General features: G+C 46.8%; 1 protein-coding gene across 10 annotated transcripts in view; it reads right to left on the reverse strand.

Moving 5' to 3' along the window:
* ANKFY1 (ankyrin repeat and FYVE domain containing 1) overlaps positions 1-19,659 on the reverse strand; it is an 88,930-nt gene that overhangs the window by 29,016 nt on the left and 40,255 nt on the right. For all 10 annotated transcript variants that reach the window (XR_014821498.1, XR_014821497.1, XR_002337325.2 and 7 more), the window contains 6 exons: positions 17,273-17,396; positions 16,089-16,238; positions 14,652-14,817; positions 6,698-6,902; positions 4,535-4,603; positions 3,926-4,125 (listed from right to left, as the gene is read on the reverse strand). Coding sequence is in view for 4 of the 10 variants with exons in the window: in XM_021067694.2 (XP_020923353.1) it covers positions 3,926-4,125; positions 4,535-4,603; positions 6,698-6,902; positions 14,652-14,817; positions 16,089-16,238; positions 17,273-17,396 (914 nt within the window). In the remaining 6 variants the exon portion in view is untranslated. The remainder of the gene's footprint in view (positions 1-3,925; positions 4,126-4,534; positions 4,604-6,697; positions 6,903-14,651; positions 14,818-16,088; positions 16,239-17,272; positions 17,397-19,659) is intronic.

The following is a 19,659-nucleotide window of genomic DNA, read 5'->3' on the forward strand; positions in this document are numbered from 1 at the left end:
TTTTTTTCTCTTCTTGAAAGGGTGTTACCCCAGAGCAGTGTTTTCTATTTCTAGTAAACACAAAATCCCATGTTCTACCGCTATGCCGTTTGAAAATTCAAATTAAATTAAATCACAGGACTAAAAAGCAAAGTAAAGCAATGGGACAAAGCACTGTTTGTTTCCATGCCATTCTTTACCTTTTCCCTCAGAGAAAGCAATTCCATGCCGAGGTGAGAGTCATTCGAACTCAGAGACTCCTATTAAGAGTTCTATTTGGGGGGAGTTCCCATCGTGGCTCAATGGCAATGAACCTGACTAGTATCCATGAGGATGCGGGTCTGATTCCCTGACCTAGCGGGAGAACTCCCATATGCCATAAGCGTGGCCCTAAAAAGCCAAAAAAAAAAAAAAAAAACAACAACAAAAAAAAAAAAGGAGTTCTATTTTGGTGTGGTCATCCTGGTGTACAAAAGACCTAAATCATGTACCTTCCCACAGAACACAGAAAACCTCCAAGTGCTAAAACATTACTGACATGTTGAAAACAGAGGACTAAGGTTATTTTACATGTTACTTGAAAACTGGTACAAGGAAAATAACCCTAAACTTGGGTTAAAACTCAAACTATAGGAGTTCCTGTCGTGGCTTGGTGGTTAACGAATCCGACTAGACACCACGAGGTTGCGGGTTCGGTCCCTTCCCTTGCTCAGCGGGTTAACCATCCGGCGTTGCCGTGAGCTACATGCAGTGTAGGTTGCAGATGGGGCTCGGATCCCACGTTGCTGCGGCTCTGGTGTAGGCCGATGGCCACAGCTCTGACTGGACCCCTAGCCTGGGAACCTCCATATGCCACGGGAGCAGCCCAAGAAATAGCAAAAAGACAAAAAAAAAAAAAAAAAAAAAACAAACAAACAAACAAACAAAAAAAACCCTAAAAATATAGGAGTTTCCGTTGTGGCTCAGCAGAAATGAATCTGACTAGTATCCATGAGGATGCAGGTTCGATCCCTGGCTTCAATCTCTGGGTTAAGGATCCATCGCTGCCATGAGCTGTGGTGTAGGTTGCAGACACAGCTTGGATCCCGTGTTGGTGTGGCTGTGGTGTAGGCCGGTGGCTACAGCTCTGATTCCACCCCTGGGCTGGGAACTTCCATGCACTGCAGGTGTGGCCCTAAAAAGACAAAAAAACAAAACAAACAAAACACTCAAAATATAGGAGTTCCCTGATGGCCTAGAGGTTAAGGATCTGGCGTTGTTACCACTGTGGCTTGGGTCACTGTTGTGGCATTCAGTCCTTGGCCTGGAAACTTCTGTATGCTCCCAAGTGCAGCAAAAAAAAAAAAAAAAAAAAACAAGTCAAAATACATAATGTAAAACTGACAAAACTGGTAAGAAAAATGGGCCAATCCATGATCACCATGAACCTTATCAATACACCTCCCAGAAACTGATATATTAAGGAATCCAAAGGTTAATGAATAAGATTTGAACAGCATAATGAACAGAGAATGCTACATGCATCCCACAGTTAAAGTACGGCCAAAAAACAACATACATTTATGAATTAAAAACAATTTAGTAACAACCTCATTTCCAGAGATCTTTAGTCTAAAACACAGTTTTCCCTACACTTCCTGTCTTGCAGCAGTGCTGCCTTTAGCTTTTATGTCACCCAAAAGGTGATTACATTTGACCTTTATTTAAAGTTAATTATTGAAAGTTCCCTGGGGGTACAGTGGTTAGGATTCGGCACTTTCACAGCAGCCACAGCAACATGGGATCTGAGCCATGTCTGCGACCTATACCACAGCTCACAGCAAGGCCCCATCCTTAACCCACTGCACAAGGCCAGGGATCGAACCTGCATCCACATGCATACTAGTCGGGCTCGTTACTATGACGGGAACTCCAGACAATGAATTTTAGTGACAGAATACAAAAAGTTCACTGAGGAGTTCCCGTCGTGGCGCAGTGGTTAACGAATCCGACTAGGAACCATGAGGTTGCGGGTTCAGTCCCTGCCCTTGCTTAGTGGGTTAATGATCCGGCGTTGCCGTGAGCTGTGGTGTAGGGTGCAGACGCGGCTTGGATCCCACATTGCTGTGGCTCTGGTGTAGGCCGGTGGCTACAGCTCCGATTCGACCCCTAGCCTGGGAACCTCCATATGCCACGGGAGTGGCCCAAAAAATGGCAAAAAGACAAAAAAAAAAAAAAAAAGTTCATTGAAATACTTTCAGCTTCCACACTGCAACTAATCTTAAAGAAATTACCCCTTGATAAATTTTGCTAGCTATAGCATCAAAGAAACATAACCACAATTATGTGAAAAGGCTCTTAAAGACGCCTCCTGGAGGTCCAGTTGTCACTCAGCAGTAACGAACCCGACTAGTGTGGATGAGGATGTGGGTTCAACTGACCCCTGGCCTCGCTCAGTGGGTTAAGGATGCTGCATTGCCATGAGCTGTGGTGTAGGTCGCTCGGATCCTGCATTGTGGTTGTGATGCAGGCAGGCGCTGCAGTTCCAATTCGACCCCTAGCCTGGGAACTTCCATGTGCTGAACATGCAGCTCTAAAAAGCAAAAATGAAATGAAATGAAATGAAATACACCTCCCTCCTCCTCCCTTTTCCTTCCACGTATCTGTGTGAGGTGTGTTTTCTTTAACCAAAACAACACATCTCGAAAGACGGAATATAATGCATAGCTCAGAAACCAGTCACTCTGCCAACTAAATTATGTTTTTCGGGGTTTTTTTTTGGTCTTTTTTGTTATTTCTTTGGGCCGCTCCCACGACATATGGAGGTTCCCAGGCTAGGGGTCGAATCGGAGCTGCAGCCCCCGGCCTGCACCAGAGCCACAGCAACAAGGGATCCGAGCTGAGTCTGCAACCTACACCACAGCTCACGGCAACGCCAGATCGTTAACCCACCAAGCAAGGGCAGGGACCGAACCCGCGACCTCATGGTTCCTAGTCGGATTCGTTAACCACTGCGCCACGACGGGAACTCCCTAAATTATGTTTTGAAAATTAATCTTCATAAGGAGTTCCCATTGTGGCTAAGCGATAATGAATCTGACTAGTAACCAAGAGGATGGTGGTTTGATCCCTGGCCTCACTCAGTGGATTAAGGATCGAGTTGCGTGAACTGTGGTGTAAGTTGCAGACATGACTTGGATCTGGTGTTGCTGTGGCTGAGGTATAGACCAGCAGCTACAGCCCCAATTCGACCCCTAGCCTGGGAACCTCCATGTGCTGTGGGTACAGCTCTAAAAAGACAAAAAGAAAAGAAAAGAAAAATGTTTTATGTGAACCTAAAATGGTTTGTTGTCATTATACATCTTATTCTCAGTTTTAATTTCTAATATGATAAATATCAAAGATACTCACTGAAACAAAAGCTTGTTGACATATAGTTTTTAAGAGTGCAAAAGAGGTCTGAGTCCAACAAGACCGAAACTCACTGCATTAAATAAATAGAAGTATTTACACTTAAAGGACTTAACTTAGAGTCTGGCTAATTTTTTTTTTTTTTTTTTAAGGCTACACCTACAGCATCTGGAAGTTCCCAGGTTAGGGGTCAATCAGAGCTGTAGCTGCTGGACTACACCACAGCCACAGCAACACTGGATCCGAGCTACATCTGCAACCCACGTCACAACTTGCCACAAGGCCAGACCCTGAACCCACTGAGTGAGGCCAGGGATCGAACCCACATCCTCATGGATACTATGGCAGGTTCTCAACCTGCTGAGCCACAACAGGAACTCCACTGGCTAAGTTTTTGAAGCACAAGAGCAGGCCTTTTACTATGGTTGCAATTAAGTTCATAGTAATTCTCATAATAGCATGCCATTCAGTTTCTAAATTTTTGGTAAAAACGCTGACACACTATTTCGCAGAGTCTCCGGACGTGAGCATTAGCTCTCAGGGGTCTGCGCTTTACCTGTTACCGTATCAGGCGCATTGGTGTTGCTGCCACGCTGAATGAGTCTGGCGGCAAAGCTGTTTTCATCAAATGAGGTCCCGTTGACCACAGGGAGGTCTTCGAAGGGGTTCACGGACTGGTCGGAAGACACCGTGATGTACTGCACCGCAAGCCACAGAGCTGTGCTGCCCTCATGGTCTTTCAGCTCCAGATCCAGTCTGAAATGAGGAAGCAATGTGAACCGCATACACCATCATCTCTAGACACTCTGTACCGTCAACGGCTCATTCTTTCGCTTTATACTTTTTGAATGTTACATTTTTTGGGGGCCGTCCCTGAGGCATACGGAGTTCCCAGGCCAGGGATCAGATCCAAGCCTCAATTGTGACTTATGCCGCAGCTGTGGCAACACTAGATCCTTAACCCACTGTGCTGGGCCAGGGATCGAACCTGCGTCCCAGCGCTCCAGAGATGCTGCTGCACCACAGTGGGAACTCCGAAAACGGTGTACTTTTACTTTTACTTCTTAAAATTGATAGTGCTAAAAGAAGGTTTAAAAGCATTATTTTTCACTCACAATCCCACCCTCACAACTGGCTTTCCATTTCTCCATGTCTCCCTACGTACTGTTTACACTGCAGCAACTGATTGAAGACGTGTTCATTCCTGGCCATGATGGACAAGTGTAAGGGAGTCCTGCAGGACGAAGAAGAAGAGGCGTCAGCTCAGGACGGGCCCAGCAGGAAGCGACTAGAATCCACAAGAAATTCTACATTTCTGCCACAAAGTCTTTCACCCCATCAAACAGTTTTCCAACGCCATGACCAAGTTTCAAAGAATAAAACTGGATTTGACTTTTTTTTTTTTTTTTTGGTCTTTTTAGGGCCACACCTGCAGCATATGGAGGTTCCCAGGCTAGGGGTCTAATGTGAGCTGTAGCCACTGGCCTACGCCAGCCACAGCAACGTGGGATCCAAGCTGCATCTGTGACCTACACCACAGCTCACGGCAATGGCGGCTCCTTAACACACTGATGGAGGCCAGGAATTGGACCTGTGTCCTCACGGATGCTAGTCAGGTTCGTTAACTGCTGGGCTATGACGGAAACTCCTGGCTTTGACTGATTTTTATTTTTTCCATTAGGATTTGATTACATGTTACAATTTATTCAGTAGCCAAAAGAACAAAAATCATTAAAAGGAAGAGATCTAAAATACTCTCCAGGAGTTCCTGTCGTGGCGCAGTGGTTAACGAATCCGACTAGGAACCATGAGGTTGCGGGTTCGGTCCCTGCCCTTGCTCAGTGGGTTAACGATCCGGCGTTGCCATGAGCTGTGATATAGGTTACAGACACGGCTCGGATCCCGCGTTGCTGTGGCTCTGGCGTAGGCCGGTGGCTATGGCTCCGTCCGATTAGACCCCTAGCCTGGGAACCTCTATATGCCGAGGGAGCGGCCCAAGAAGTGGCAAAAAGACCAAAAAAAATAAAAAAATAAAAAATAAAAAATAATAAAATAAAATAAAATACTCTCCAATGAAATACTGACCTTCACTCGTGTTTTTAAAACAGTAGTTTCTGCCGCAGGTATGCCTGTTTTTCGCTATCTAGCCTGCATAATTCTGAAAACACTTTTTTTCGTTCCACAGTTCTGCTATATTCTGAGTGGCAACAGGTGAGAAGTGATTACAAAGCCATTTCGCGGCTCTGCAGCGCTCTCGCCTAGCCCTCACGTGCCCCGAGAAGACTGCCCCGCAGAGCACAGGGACTCCCAGGCTGGCAGCGGTCTCAGCAGTAGAGAACGCTGGCGATGGTTACAGTTGGGGGAAAAAATTAGGGCATCACCAGAAGAGAAAAGAGGACGCAGTTATTTTGAAAAATAAGGCAATTATCCCATTACACTGAGATCACGGAGATCCGCCTTATTGAGGTCCTTCACCCATCGTACAAATCTCTGTTTCCATTCTTTCTTATTTCTTCTTCCTGTTTGGTTTCTTTGGCTGCACCCAGGGCATATGGAAGTTCCCTGGCCAGGAAATGAATCAGAGCCATGGCTGCAGCAATTCTTTACCCACTGCATGCCACGGCGGGAACTTCGAGAGGTATATATTATTAAAGGTAGGAAATACTGAGTGGACATGACAAAAGTGGGTCTGGCCTGTGTTGATCATTCAGGTGGCTTAACTCCCTTCCATGCCCCCCATGCTGTTGTCCTAAAGAGAAGCAGCTCTTTCTTACATTCTAAACCACGAGGAATCCTCAACCAAATATTTCTAGGAAGGGGCAAGAGGAACACAACAACTGCGGTCAAATACACAAAGGGATGTGCTGTGGAATCTGCAAGCTGTGAGAGTTGGGTTTCATCCAGAGAATCTCCCAACCATGAGACCTCACTGCTCGGTGTGCAATAAAGCAAATCGCTCTGCGATGGCGTGCTCCTCTTCAACGTATCCACGTAACCCTCACAAGGATGCTGGAAGAAGGAACCCCTGGAGGAGCTGGACTTGATGACCCCTCTGGAAATGACAGAAACTGCTTAAAACCAAGGACCTCAGTTACCCAGGATGCAAATGGTTGGAATGGTTCCCCCAAGGGCCTCTGGCCTTAGTCCTCTCTCTCATTTGCAAAATACATGTTTATAAAAACAAACAAACAACCACATGTTTGTGACTTCAATAAAACTCAGACTGAATAACCCCAAACTGACCAGTCCTCATCTACCGGCCATGTGCCACCATCAAACAACATTCTGGGACTAGGGCTCAGAGCAGCTGATCTGCTCCACCGCTTACCTGCCCTTGCTGTCCTGCATGTTGGGGTTGGCGCCAGCCTGCAGGAGAGCCTCCGCAATCTGTGCCATCTCGGACATCACACCTGCAGAGTGTTTCTCTGAGCTGTACGAAGCTACAAGGTGCAACGGTGTCTCCTGGGCACCCAATGTAGCAGCATTGACAAGGGCCCCGTTCTTAATGAGGAAAGTGGCAGCGAAGAGATCTCCTTGAAAAGAAACAGGAGAAGCAATGGTCACATCTGACAACGCCCAGGGCAAGCTATTCTGGCCAATGCGTCAAAAAGGTACCAGTCTGGAGTGCCCGTTGTGGCTCAGCGGAAAGGCATCCAACTAGGATCCATGATGGGTCCTAACATATGGGTCTGACCCCTGACCTTGCTCAGTGAGTCGGGGATCCGACATTGCTGCGGGCTGTGGTGTAGGTTGCAGACACGGCTCAGATCTGGCCTTGTGGCTGTGACAGATGCCAGCAGCTGTAGCTCTGATTGGACCCCTAGCCTGGGAACTTCCATATGCAGTGGGTGTGGACTGAAAAAAAAAAAGCAACCCCCACCCCCCAAAAGTGACTGCAGATAGAGTATATCTCATCATTGCAATCCTGCACTTAAATACTTGAATTCAATTTCTGATGACTTGCTGTCATCTGCCGTGACCCTCCACTTCTGCATCACCTCATAATTCTAAGTACACCAGGCTTCTACCCTTCAAAGGCCTCTTCCAGTCATCAGCTCTCAGAAAGGGTTCCAAGACTCCTCCCAACACAATTTACCTGCCTCTCTCATTCTGGACCACAGTCTGTACCTAAGACCTACTCCCAACCTGCTGTATTTGTCGCCAGGTTCCTGTTCAGGGTAAGACCATGTGACGGATTTATTATTATCACAAAGATGCCTTTTACTTTCTCAGCCTCACTGCATACTAACATAACAAGAGGTTTTCAACTGACTCTTTTAACAAAGAATCTGCACGTTACTATTTACTTTGTTGTAAAAACAAAGCTTCTAAGTCCCTTCAATTGCTTTAACTCTTGCAGTATTACAAGTAGAAAAATCTACCTAAAATTATTTACAAATACCAAATTAAGACAATAACTGGAGTTCCTGCTGTAGCTCAGTGGCAACGAAACCGACTAGTATTCATGGGGAGTTGGGACTGATCCCTGGCCCAGCTCAGTGGGTTAAGGATCCAGCATTGCCATGAGCTGTGGTGCAGGTTGCAGAGGCAACTCGGATCCTGAGTTGGTTGCTGTGGCTGTGGTATACACTGGCAGTTGCAGCTCCAATTCTACTCTTAGCCTGGAAACCTCCATATGCCACAGGTGAGGTTCTAAAAAGACAAACACACAAACACACACAAAAAAAAAAACCTGTGGAAAAGCAGTTAGAATATGCTTGATCAAGTTAATTTGGAAGATGATAGGGACTAAGAAAATAAGTTTGTTGTAAGATTACTTAAAGTTCAATTTTCCTTGGATTTAGTTCTAGTTATTTTTTGTTCTTTGGCTTTGCCCACAGCATGTGGAAGTTCCTAGGCCAGGGACTGAAACCACACCACAGCAGCCAGCAAGCCACAGCAGGGGCAAACACCAGATCCTTAACCAGCTGAGCCACCAGGGAACTCCAGGTTTGGTTCCATTTATAATTTAAAACATACAAAAACACTCACTTCACCTAAAATTTAATCTTGCCTAAGAAAATGAGGCAAGAGTAACAAGAACATCATAAGATAATGAGCTTAACAGAAAAACCATCACTTCTAAGTGCACACTGCAAGCTTTGAGGCATTCCACCTAACTGGGTGGAAGAAAGTGTTTCTCTCAGGGGCCTCCAGGTGCACCGATCAGCTCACAGATGGGCATCTCAAAGCAAACTGGATGGTCTGGCTTTGGTGGCTGTGCCAAAGTCCGTATGTTAAGTCATCCCAAGAGCTTTGCTGGGATTCAGAGGTACTTTCTGCAGACCTCTATTCCACCCAGGTCTACTGGATGAATTTTTTTGCAAATCACATCCTTCTTCAGCTAAAAGTTCCCTAAAACGCAGAGCAACCTCCCAGGCTGATTTGCTGGTCCTACGACCACCAAGTCTTGGGGTGAATGCAAGGTTGCTGAAGGTCCTTGAACTTCTTCCCTGTGCTGATCATCAGCAATGGTGCTCCTGCCAGAGCTGTCCTGTCCTTTGCTTGGCATCAGGACACTATCATCGGTTCCTCATTTTTTTTTTTTTCTTTTTTTTTTTTTGTCTTTCCAGAGCCGCACCCTCGGCATATGGAGGTTCCCAGGCTAGAGGTCAAATTATCTTACGATGCTCTTGTTAGTCTTGCCTCATTTTCTTAGGAAAGATTAAATTTTATGTGTAGCTGCCGGCCTACACCAAAAACCACAGCAACACCAGATCTGAGCTGTGTCTGCAACCCACACTGCAGCTCTTGGGAATGCCAGATCCTTAACCACTGAGTGAGGCCAGGGATCAAGCCTGCGTCCTCATGGACGCAAGTCAGATTCGTTTCCGCTGAGGCACCATGGGAACTCCAGTTCCTCATTCTTTTAGTGCTGTGGACCCACACTCCTTTGAATCACAACTTCCAGATGAGATTTTCTGTTACACAGTCACTTATAACTTGCTTTTATGCCTTGCAATATTATTTCATTTTCTTCAAACACCCTTCCGCTGTCTGAACTTCCAGGATGGCACTTGGGATTTCAGGAGTGGCAAAGCTCTCAAGTCTGTTGTCTGTATTCCTGGGCTCATTTTCATCTGAATAATATGAGTTTCATCTGATCTTCGGTGGAGATGGAATTTCAAAATATCTAGTTTCGACATCTCCCATCTGCTCTCTTCTTCCTTCCAAGGAAGCATCTTGCTGGGGAATGTGAGCTTAGGCATTGAGGTGGCAAGGCCACTAAGCAGATTGGTCCATGTCTGATTTATGTTTGTATCCACACTGTCTTATACAAAACAAGCACCAAGGAAATGTTTGGGAAGAAAATGAATTGGCTGGTCCAGACTATTAGATTCTATTTTAAAAGACTGGCTCTAATTCCAATCAATTATGACTTTGGTAACTTAAGGCTTCTCTAACCAGCTCCTTCTGAAATGCTTTCATTCTTCTGTCCCTGTTTTTTTTTTCCTTGGGGGAGGGGGTTAAGGGAAGGCGCTGTCTTTACCAACATCATTGTAAAGGACCAAAGCTTAGATTTCTTTACAAAAGATGTTCGTAGAGGAGGTCCCATCATGGCTCAGCAGTAATGAACCTGACTAGTATCCACGAGGACGCGGGTTCGATCCCTGGCCTCGCCAAGTGGGTTAAGGATCCAGTGTTGCTGTGGCTGTAGTGTAGGCCAGCGGCTACAGCTCCGATTCAACCCCTAGCCTGGGAATCTCCACATGCTGCAAGTGCCGCCCTTTAAAAAAAAAAAAAAAAAAAGGAGTTCCCGTCGTGGCGCAGTGGTTAACGAATCCAACTAGGAACCATGAGGTTGCGGGTTCAGTCCCTGCCCTTGCTCAGTGGGTTAACGATCCAGCGTTGCAGTGACCTGTGGTGTAGGTTGCAGACGCGGCTCGGATCCCGTGTTGCTGTGGCTCTGGTGTAGGCCAGTGGCTACAGCTCCAATTCAACCCCTAGCCTGGGAACCTCCATATGCCGCGGAAGCGGCCCAAGAGATACAGCAACAACAACAAAAAGACAAAAGACAAAAAAAAAAAAAAAACAAAGTCCATTACGTTAAAAGAAAGCCCATGGATATACAACCTAGTGGAAACAGACAACAGACATCAAAAAAGGAGAATGAGGGAACAGAAAATGCCAAAAGCATCACCTAGAAAGTTTCTGTAGGCATTCCCATCGTGGCTCAGTGGTTAACGAATCAGACTAGGAACCATGAGGTTTCGGGTTCGATCCCTGGCCTTGCTCAGTGGGTGTACGTGTGGTGTAGGTTGAAGACATGGTTTGGGTCCCAAGTTGCTGTGGCTGTGGTGTAGGCCGGCATCTACATCTCCGATTAGACCCCTAGCCTGGGAACCTCCATATGCCACGGGAGCAGCCCTAGAAAAGACAAAAAAAAAAAAAAAAAAAAAGAGTTTCTGTAAATAAGAAAAGCTCTAGTACTTTTTTTTTTTTTTTTTTTTTTTGGTCTTTTTGCCATTTCTAGGGCCGCTTCTGCGGCATATGGAGGTTCCCAGGCTAGGGGTCCAATCGGAGCTGTAGCCACCAGCCTACGCCAGAGTCACAGCAACGTGGGATCCAAGCCATGTCTGCAGCCTACACCACAGCTCATGGCAATGCAGGATCCTTAACCCACTGAGCAAGGCCAGGGATCGAATCCACAACCTCATGGCTCCTAGTCGGATTCGTTAACCACTGAGCCACAACAGGAACTCCTCTAGTACATTTTAGAAAGAGTTCCATCAAAAAACTATTTGGTGCTTATAGTTCCAGTTACTCCATCACCTCATTCACTGGCGCTGCGTTACTATAATGACTTGTCCACATGAAAATATTTCTACTGAGACTTCCCATTGTGGCACAGAGGAAATGATCCAACCAGTATCCCCAAGGATGTGGGTCTGACCCCTGGCCTTGCTCAGTGGGTCGGGGATCCAGCGTTGCCATGAGCTGTGGTATAGGGCACAGACGCAGCTTAGATCCCATGTTGTTGTGGCTGTGGCGTAGGCCAGTGGCTACAGCTCCAATTTGGTGCTATAGCTCAGATGCGGTGTCCACAGTTCCCAGCCTAGGAACTTCCATGTGCCATGGGTGTGGCCCTAAAGAATGCACACGCACACGCACACACAAAATTCTAATAACTCAGCTAACATTTCTTAAAAATGCACACACAACTTTTTTTTCAATGAAGCTTCCTGACAGATGTTTCATTCAAGGAATAGGCAGTGATTTTCATTACTCAATAAAAACTGCATCTCATGCCACTCCCGCTGGTGGCATCTGCAGGCTTACTACAAATAATTAGACAGGAGCATGCTGCTTGAGAAACCCACTGATTGAAGGAGTTCCCTGGTGGTGCGGTGTTAGGATTCAGTGCTCTCACTGCTGTGGCCAGGGCTCAATCTCCGGTCTGGGAACTGAGATCACACATCAACTGCTGTGTGCTGCGGCCAAAAACAGACCCACTGAATGTTGCTGATCATCAAGAAAAACAAGCACAAGATGGACCAGAGGTGGACATTCACCAGCCAGGGGTCACACTCCCGCCACAGCAGTGACAACGCCAGATCCTTAACCCACTGTGCCACCAGGAAACTCTAGAACTAGTTTTTTTTTTTTTTTTTTTTTTTAAAGCAAGGATTCATCTTCCTGCCCAGACCTAGCTAGTAAGACAAGACAGCCTTGCTCGGGCCACATACACACGTCCTGTAGACTCAGTCACGGACACTGGCTGCCGCCTTTGTCTGTCACAGAAACTGATCGGTACACTCCGTTATTAGGATGACCACCCACTATTCTGGTTATAGATTCCAAAGTGTGTTCAGAACCAGACCGAAATCTCGTAGATTAAAAACCTTCACACGGAAGGAACTTAAAAGGTTAAGGATATTACTCAATTTAATCATTTGAGCAGGTCAATAGATGGACAGCTCAAGGTGAAGATGGCAAAGTGAAAAATTCCTACAGAAATCAAAGCTGGTCACAGAAATCCAATACAGGACAAGGTCAGAGCTGGAGGCTGCCCCTGCCACATGGCGGTCCCTGGGCTGGGTGCCAGCGCTGTCCCTCATTCTCCCCACAACCAGCAGCGCAGAAATGATTCCCGCTTTACAGGTGAGAAAAATGAGACTCAAGAAGGCTTCCGTCACTTGTCTAAGGCCACCGGATACAGGGATGAGCCAGGACTCAAACCCTGGTACAGCCAGGCTCCAACGCCAGTGCTCTGTCTTCCACCCCATGCCACACTCCCTCAAGTTAGCAGCAATCAAGTCTTTCATGCCCACCCCGCAACCCACACACTTTCAGCCGCTGAGAAATTTAGAGTGCAAGATTAAATCATCTGAAAATAAGCATCAAAAAGGCATCACCAATTCTTGACAATTCTCGTAACTAAGCAATCACCAAAATATTTAGCAACTCGTCAAAGATGTTTCTTCATCATACATGAGAATTTAAGTCCCTAAGAGGAAAGAGACACAATCCTGAGATTGTTTTTTTCAGTAACAAGTGTTCTTGTTTCCAAAATAAACATCTCAGACACTCAGCAGTATGGGAAAGAATAATTCCTGATGTGCTGGAAACTCTCCACCCTGAACGCACACCCAGGGCTCGGCACCCAGCGGCTTTGCACAGTGTGGCGAGGCGCTTGGGAAAAATGCATCTGCTCTTGACACTGACGCACTCTAGACTTCCTTCCCAGTGATGAACAAAATTTTCCTCTCCAGCAGCCAGCACAAGCATAACACTCTAACACATGGCTTGCAGGGATATTTATATTAAAAGCTTGACCCAAAAAGGGCAAAGCCACAGCTGCAAGAGGACCATATTTGAAGTAACTACATTCTACCAACTAGGAGCCACCTGTGAACGGTCAAAGTGTGGCAGAGATGATAACAGTATAATAAGGCACAGCCAGACGATGATACATGATTAAGATGTGGGGAGGAGTTCCCGTCGTGACACAGCGGACGTGAATCTGACTAGGAACCATGAGGTTGCAGGTTTAATCCCTGGCCTCATTCAGTGGGTTAAGGATCCGGCGTGGCTGTGAGCTGTGGTGTAGGTTGCAGATGAGGCTCGGATCTGGTCTTGCTATGGCTGTGGTGTAGGCCAGGGGCTACAGCTCCACCTTGACCCCTAGAGCTTGGGAACCTCCATATGCCGAGGGTGCGGCACTAAAAGGAGAAAAGACAAAAAAAAAAAAAAAAAAAGATGTGGGGAAACCAGTATATTTCGGTTTTGATGTCCACATGTAAACAAAAAAATGGCCAAGGCGAGTATTTTAATCAAATCATTACCTCTACATAGTGAAGGCTTTGAGACATTTGAAAGCTTTCATTCCAAACTGGAACTCTACCTTTATAGACGTCCACGGGAAAAACAAAAAAAAGACTAGTACTTTTTTTCCCTTGGAACATGAATTCATTAAGATGAAAATGCTTTGATTTTAATTCTATCACCTCCCTCTTCCCACTACTAATGACAATGTACTCAAACTATAGCTACAATGTCAAATCACTTTTCTAGAACAAAAACGAAACTTTATCACTTGCCATGACAGATAAGAAGTCTAGTCTTCTGAAAGTGAAAACTCTGAATCCAAGAATAGGGTTTTTTGTTTGTCTATTCTTTTTCTTTTCTTTTTTTTTAGGGCCACACCCACAGCACATGGAGGTTCCCAGCTAGGGGTGGAATTGGAGCTGTAGCCACCGGCCTACACCACAGCCACAGCAGCTCAGAATCCAAGCCTCATCTGCAAACTACACCACACCACAAGAGCGCGAGGCAACACCGGATCCTTAGCCCACTGAGTGAGGCCAGGAACTGAACCTGTGTCCTCACGGACACTAGTCAGATTCGTTTCTCCTGAGCCATGACGGGAACTGCAAGAATATATTTAAATATTGTGGTGTTGAAACTTTCCCTCTCGTAAAGTCACAGATGTAAGTAAAGTCTTCCTAGCACAATTCCTGGAGAAAGCGACACATCTGAATGAGCAAACACCCACTCCAACTGCTCACAAGTAAAAGGCGCTTCCTTTGAAAGCACCATCTTTCGAGCCTTCCTCAGGGGTCCTGGTGACCCGCTAAGGAGCCCACCTCTTCGAGGCGTAAGGCAGGAGTGCTTCGGCCTCTCCTCTGACCCCCTAAGCACAAATGTGCCATCATGGGGCCTGCGAGTGCAGACCCAAGAAGCCTTTGGCAATTTGTGGAACGGAGTCAGAGCGTCTTCAAAAATTACTTGGATAAGTAAAACTGTCCCCAGAGAAAAAGAGAAACTATGCTTCCTCCTACCTCTTTGGATTCCTTTATGCAACAAGCTCCAGCCGTTCTTGTCCACCATGTCCACATCAGCTTTGTGACTGACCAGCGTGCTGGCGATACTCTCCAGGCGTCGTGAAAGGGCTAGATCTAAAGCAAGATCTCCGTTCTGATCCAGTTCATTCAGTTTCCCGGGCAGCTGCACAGAGAAGTTTGCACATGAGCACCCGGCCAGTAGAGAATACAGCTGAATCTCTCCAACCTCGACTCTCAGACACCATCTCATACAAATGTCAACTTTTAGTCCTGTGACACTGCTTCCTCCCCACACTCGACTCAACTCACAAACTTCCCTCAGGCCTCTTCAGCATGCACACCTTTCAGGGAGCCCAGAACTAAGAGGGGTCACAGAGCAGGTGCAAATACCACGAAGGCGGTGTGCGGGGGAAATGCAGACAATGCCGCAGAACACGCGTGCCAGGGCAGAGGTTCAGGTGGGAAACAGCTGACAGCTGCGGCTTAACCACCCAACTCCTCCCCACAGTTGTAACGTCTCCCCTGCACACCCAGCATAAAAGCTCATGACGCATCCATCTCTCGAGAGCAACCGCAGGTCTTCAGAGGCAGCGTGGTGAGCAGAATGAGAGCCCCTGAAGATGTCCATGTCCTAGTCCCCGGGATCGGTAAATACGTTGCCTCGCACAAAGAAAGGCACTCTGTAGCAGTGATTGAGGTTGCTGGTTCTCTAATCACAAGGAACTGAATTCTGCCAACAACCCAAATGTGCAGGCCTCCCTTGAGTCTCCAGAAAGGAACCCAGTGGGCCAACACCTCAATTTTTAGAAAGGTGACACCTCTACTGGACTCCCATTCTTCAAAACCATAGGATAATAAATTTGCGTTGTCTACCACTACATTTGTGGTGGTTTCTTATAGTTTGAAAAGAAAAACTCAAAGAGATTTTTAGTACTTAAAAGTGGTATACTGCTGTAACAACTACCGACAAATGTGGAACTGTCCTTAGAAGCAGGCAATGCGCAGAGGTAGAAGAATTTCGAGAAGCAAGACAGGAAAAGCTCAGATTGCCTTGAACAAACTGCCAGCAGTCATCTGTGGACATTCAAGACATTAAAGGTGGAATTCCCGTCCCGGCGGGAAAACAAATCCGACCAGGAACCGTGAGGTTGCGGGTTCGATCCCCGACCTCGCTCAGTAGGTTAAGGATCCAGCATTGCCGTGAGCTGTGGTGTAGGTCGCAGGTGCAGCTCAGATCTGGTATTGCTGCGGCTGTGGGGTAGGCCGGCAGCTACAGCTCCGATTAGACCCCTAGCCTGGGAACCTCCACATGCTGCAGGTAGGGCCCTAAAAAGACCAAAAATAATGGTAATAAAAATTTAAAGACATTAAAGGAAATGAGGAGCATTAGAGAGAAAAACAAATGAAATACAGATCGGGGAAAAGGTACAGTACCTGCGAATCCATTTCAATTAGATAAAGGAAGACCACGTCTTCCCGCTCCACCTTGATAGCTTTATGTAAGGGGTACTCGGTCTTAGACTTGATCATTTTGTATAATAACTGAGCACCCATGCTGCTGAAGTCCTCCTTTCGTAAGTCATCCTAGGGAAAGACACGACGATGCAACATGTCAACAACAACAACTGACATTTATTTAGAAGCCCTTGGAATGTGGCAGGCCCTACTTCAAAGGGCTTATAAACATTTGCCAACTCAGGCGATTCTCACGAAAACCCCGTGAGGTGGGTACTATCATTATCCCCATTTGCGGATGAAGAAAGTAGCGCATAAAGCGAACATCTGCCCAAGTCCACACAGTGAGCCAACGGCCCAGCCACGTGGCCCGCCTCCCGGGCATGGAGCCTTTGGTGAGGACGGTAAAGCACAACCAACACTGACACCCCACGGGGACGCAGTCCCGAGGGGTCCCCACCCACGCGAGAACAGGGTCCGCCCCTCAGCCCTACAAAGAGGGCCATCACAGAATTCACTGGAACGTCCACAAACAAATCCCTCCACCGAGCCGGTCTCTGCCGCTGCAGCTCTCTAAACATCTACCCATTTCAGGAGAAAGGTTACTGTGCCTGTTTCAGTCCTTTAAAACCCAGTTCCTTAAGGTACGTTTTTCACATGTTGTTGTTGAATACCAAACAACTTGCAGAAACTAGGCTATAAAGCATGACACTAGCCACGATTTTTTTTTAATGCACAAAACAACAACAACAACAAAAGAAAGGCAGTATCAGTTCTTTCTGATGAAAGCTACCTAAGAAGGGCAGACGTAAACACAACCACCCTCTCGGGGAGAGCTGGGAAGGGCCGGATGGCCCCACAACGGCCCCCGCGCCCGTGGCTCCGCTGCAGCTCCTGCAGAGGAAGGTGACGCGGGTGTGTCCCTTCGTTCCAAGCCTGCTTCCCGACCTGAGCTACCTTCTGCCCCTCTACTCCAACATCAGAACAACAAGACTTTGAGAGCCAAAAACAAAACAACAAAAACCTCCCAGCTCACCTAACGCAACTATTGAGCCTTCAATTTCATTCCAAGAGGACACTAGGGACCAGAGAGGTCTCTTTCTATGGAACCAGGTCCCAAGCCCCAGCCTTCCTACTTCCACATCCCTCGGGCTTGCACTCACCCAGTGACTTGCAATAATTTCCGCACAGTAGTTCACGAGCGTGCTGGCATTCAGCTCCTCTGCTGTCTGATAGAAGCGGATACAGTTCCTGACGTTCACCAGAGACATCACACCCTTCTCACATCTACGAGAGCACAGGGACGAGGTACAGTATTAGGACCAAGAGATGCGCAAGTGAGAAACCCAAAGCAATAATCTGTGTACTGGCCAGCCATGTCCAAGAGCACCGAGGTGTAAGGTCTATGCAAAGCAGTTAAGAATATACGATAGCTGAGTTACTGTATTTTAAAAGTCCGGTATTATATTACTCATTCTGCTCAGAATCAAAATAATCTGTAAATAAACAGGTTAAGCATAACCCCCAACACCCTTGAAAGTAATCACGTGCAAATGTTCATACACACAGGTAGGTGTAATATCAACACACGATGGGTCAAGCTCAGTCCTCTGGGATGTGCTGCATGGGACAACGGGCAGTTCCCAGGAGCACAACGCGAGCACGCAACCAGTGTGGCTTAGAAGTAGCTTCAGCTATGAGGCTCCATGCCTCAGCATATGAACCCCTCCTTATACAAGTCTTCCCAAATGGTGACCTATATGGTAAGTGAATTACAGCTCAATAAAGCTTAGAAAGCCCACTTTAAAAATGTGTCATGTATAAAAACAACTGAGCTGGGAGGCAAACTACAGTACACCAAGACAGAGAAGAGCTGGCTACAGCGGACGTCCGTAAGGCCTGGTAACAAGCACAACAACAGTAACGACAACAAGACTCTCACAATCACTAGTAAGGGGGCGCCCACCACAGCAGGGAAGAGAGGGCTGCACACAGGCAGGTAGGCAGGCCTCTGGCAGCACAAAGCAGGGGCACATCCTAGCTTACAAGATGCAGAGCTGGGAAGCCCCAGATTTTTGCTACCCCAGAATTCCTGAAAATCCCAGTGAGCTGCCACAGAAACGGGCAGGGGGGAAGGAGGCGGGCAGCATGGTCCTTCCATCTCCCTTGCCTTGTACATCTCTCTACAAATCTGGTTCACATCCAAGGGCAGCGGAGAGAGGCCTAGTATGGTGTCAGTGTCCCCTGACACCCCACCATCGCTGTCCCACAGCCCCACAGAAACCCTTTTCTGATCACGAGGGCAGAATGCTGTGATGAGAGCAAAATGGACCATGAGGTGAGAAAGACCTCAGATGAGGTCCACTGCGTTTGAAACGCCAAGCTACGCAGGCGCTCTGTGACATAAGAATACTCTACTTTAGAGGTTTAGAGGATCGCTGTTTTGCAAAATCAAGGAAAACTATATAAACTTGGCACAGTCTGAGGTATATGAAAGGTACGCTCACTCACAAAATTTAATAACCGATACAAAGGGTTTCCAAACTACCGCAAGTAGCACTGACTGGTGAGCAGGTAACTCCCAATTTTGGTTTGGATAACTAGTGGTGAGCAGGAGGTGGGGGAAAGAAGGAGAAAATTATGAGAAAGACCTGGGGAGGAGGAGGAACAAACCTTCCATAGCTCACAAGTGAGGCCTTAGGCTAGAGGCAAGAATAATCTCGGAGCTGATTCTCCACCTGGCTGTAAATGAAGGCACCGATTTTATTCCAAGACCTGGGCTTAAGTGCCTTGTTTTTAAGCGATACAGCTGATGTGGTGTAAAGAAGCATCTCCCCAGGGCACCTTCAAACCCAATTATCACAATATCCAAATAAGTTACTATCACACTAAGTGACCGTGTTGTCTGAGCCCCTGCTGTCGGAACCACTGCTGTCCCTCAGCTGGTGTCCCTAGCATCTAGCATACCACAGCACTGTCTCACCAAGTCATCGGAGCCCTATGACATCAGAGCTTTTCAGCAGAAAAAGGTCTCCTTTTCAGATACGGGAAACTTCTACCGCTTTCACGATGACGAACATCCTAGCATCCTAACACACGGCGTGATCTCGGGAATCACATCGGACACATCTGTACAGCACTTTACAAAGAATTTTTACAGACAAGCATTGAGAGTCTGAAAATTCCGTTCTCCTCCTTACTCCTGCCGAAGACAACACACCAAGATACTCGACTCTGCTTCAGGAGGACAGATGTTTTGTGACACATGGCAGATACTTTAGTTTCACGAAACTCTGGAACCCCTGGAGTGCCATTCACTAGCTGGACAGCCTATAAATAGTAACTGAGGTGATTTACACACCGGAAGAACATGTGATCATTTTTAAAAATTCAGATTCTCAGGACATGTCTTTTCTCTGGAAAGTAGCAAGGCAGACTGGCTTCCTCAGAAGTGATTTGTTGTTAACACCTTTTTAATTTAATTCTAAATTTATTTATTCACTTACTTTCAGGGCTGCACCTGCGGCATATGGAAGTTCCCAGGTGAGGG

The sequence above is a fragment of the Sus scrofa genome, chromosome 12, assembly GCF_054392235.1.
Source record: "Sus scrofa isolate SSC_HxYL_T2T_F1_AM1 chromosome 12, Sscrofa_HxYL_maternal_Yorkshire_Landrace_v2.0, whole genome shotgun sequence".
NCBI classification, from domain to species: Eukaryota; Metazoa; Chordata; class Mammalia; order Artiodactyla; family Suidae; genus Sus; species Sus scrofa.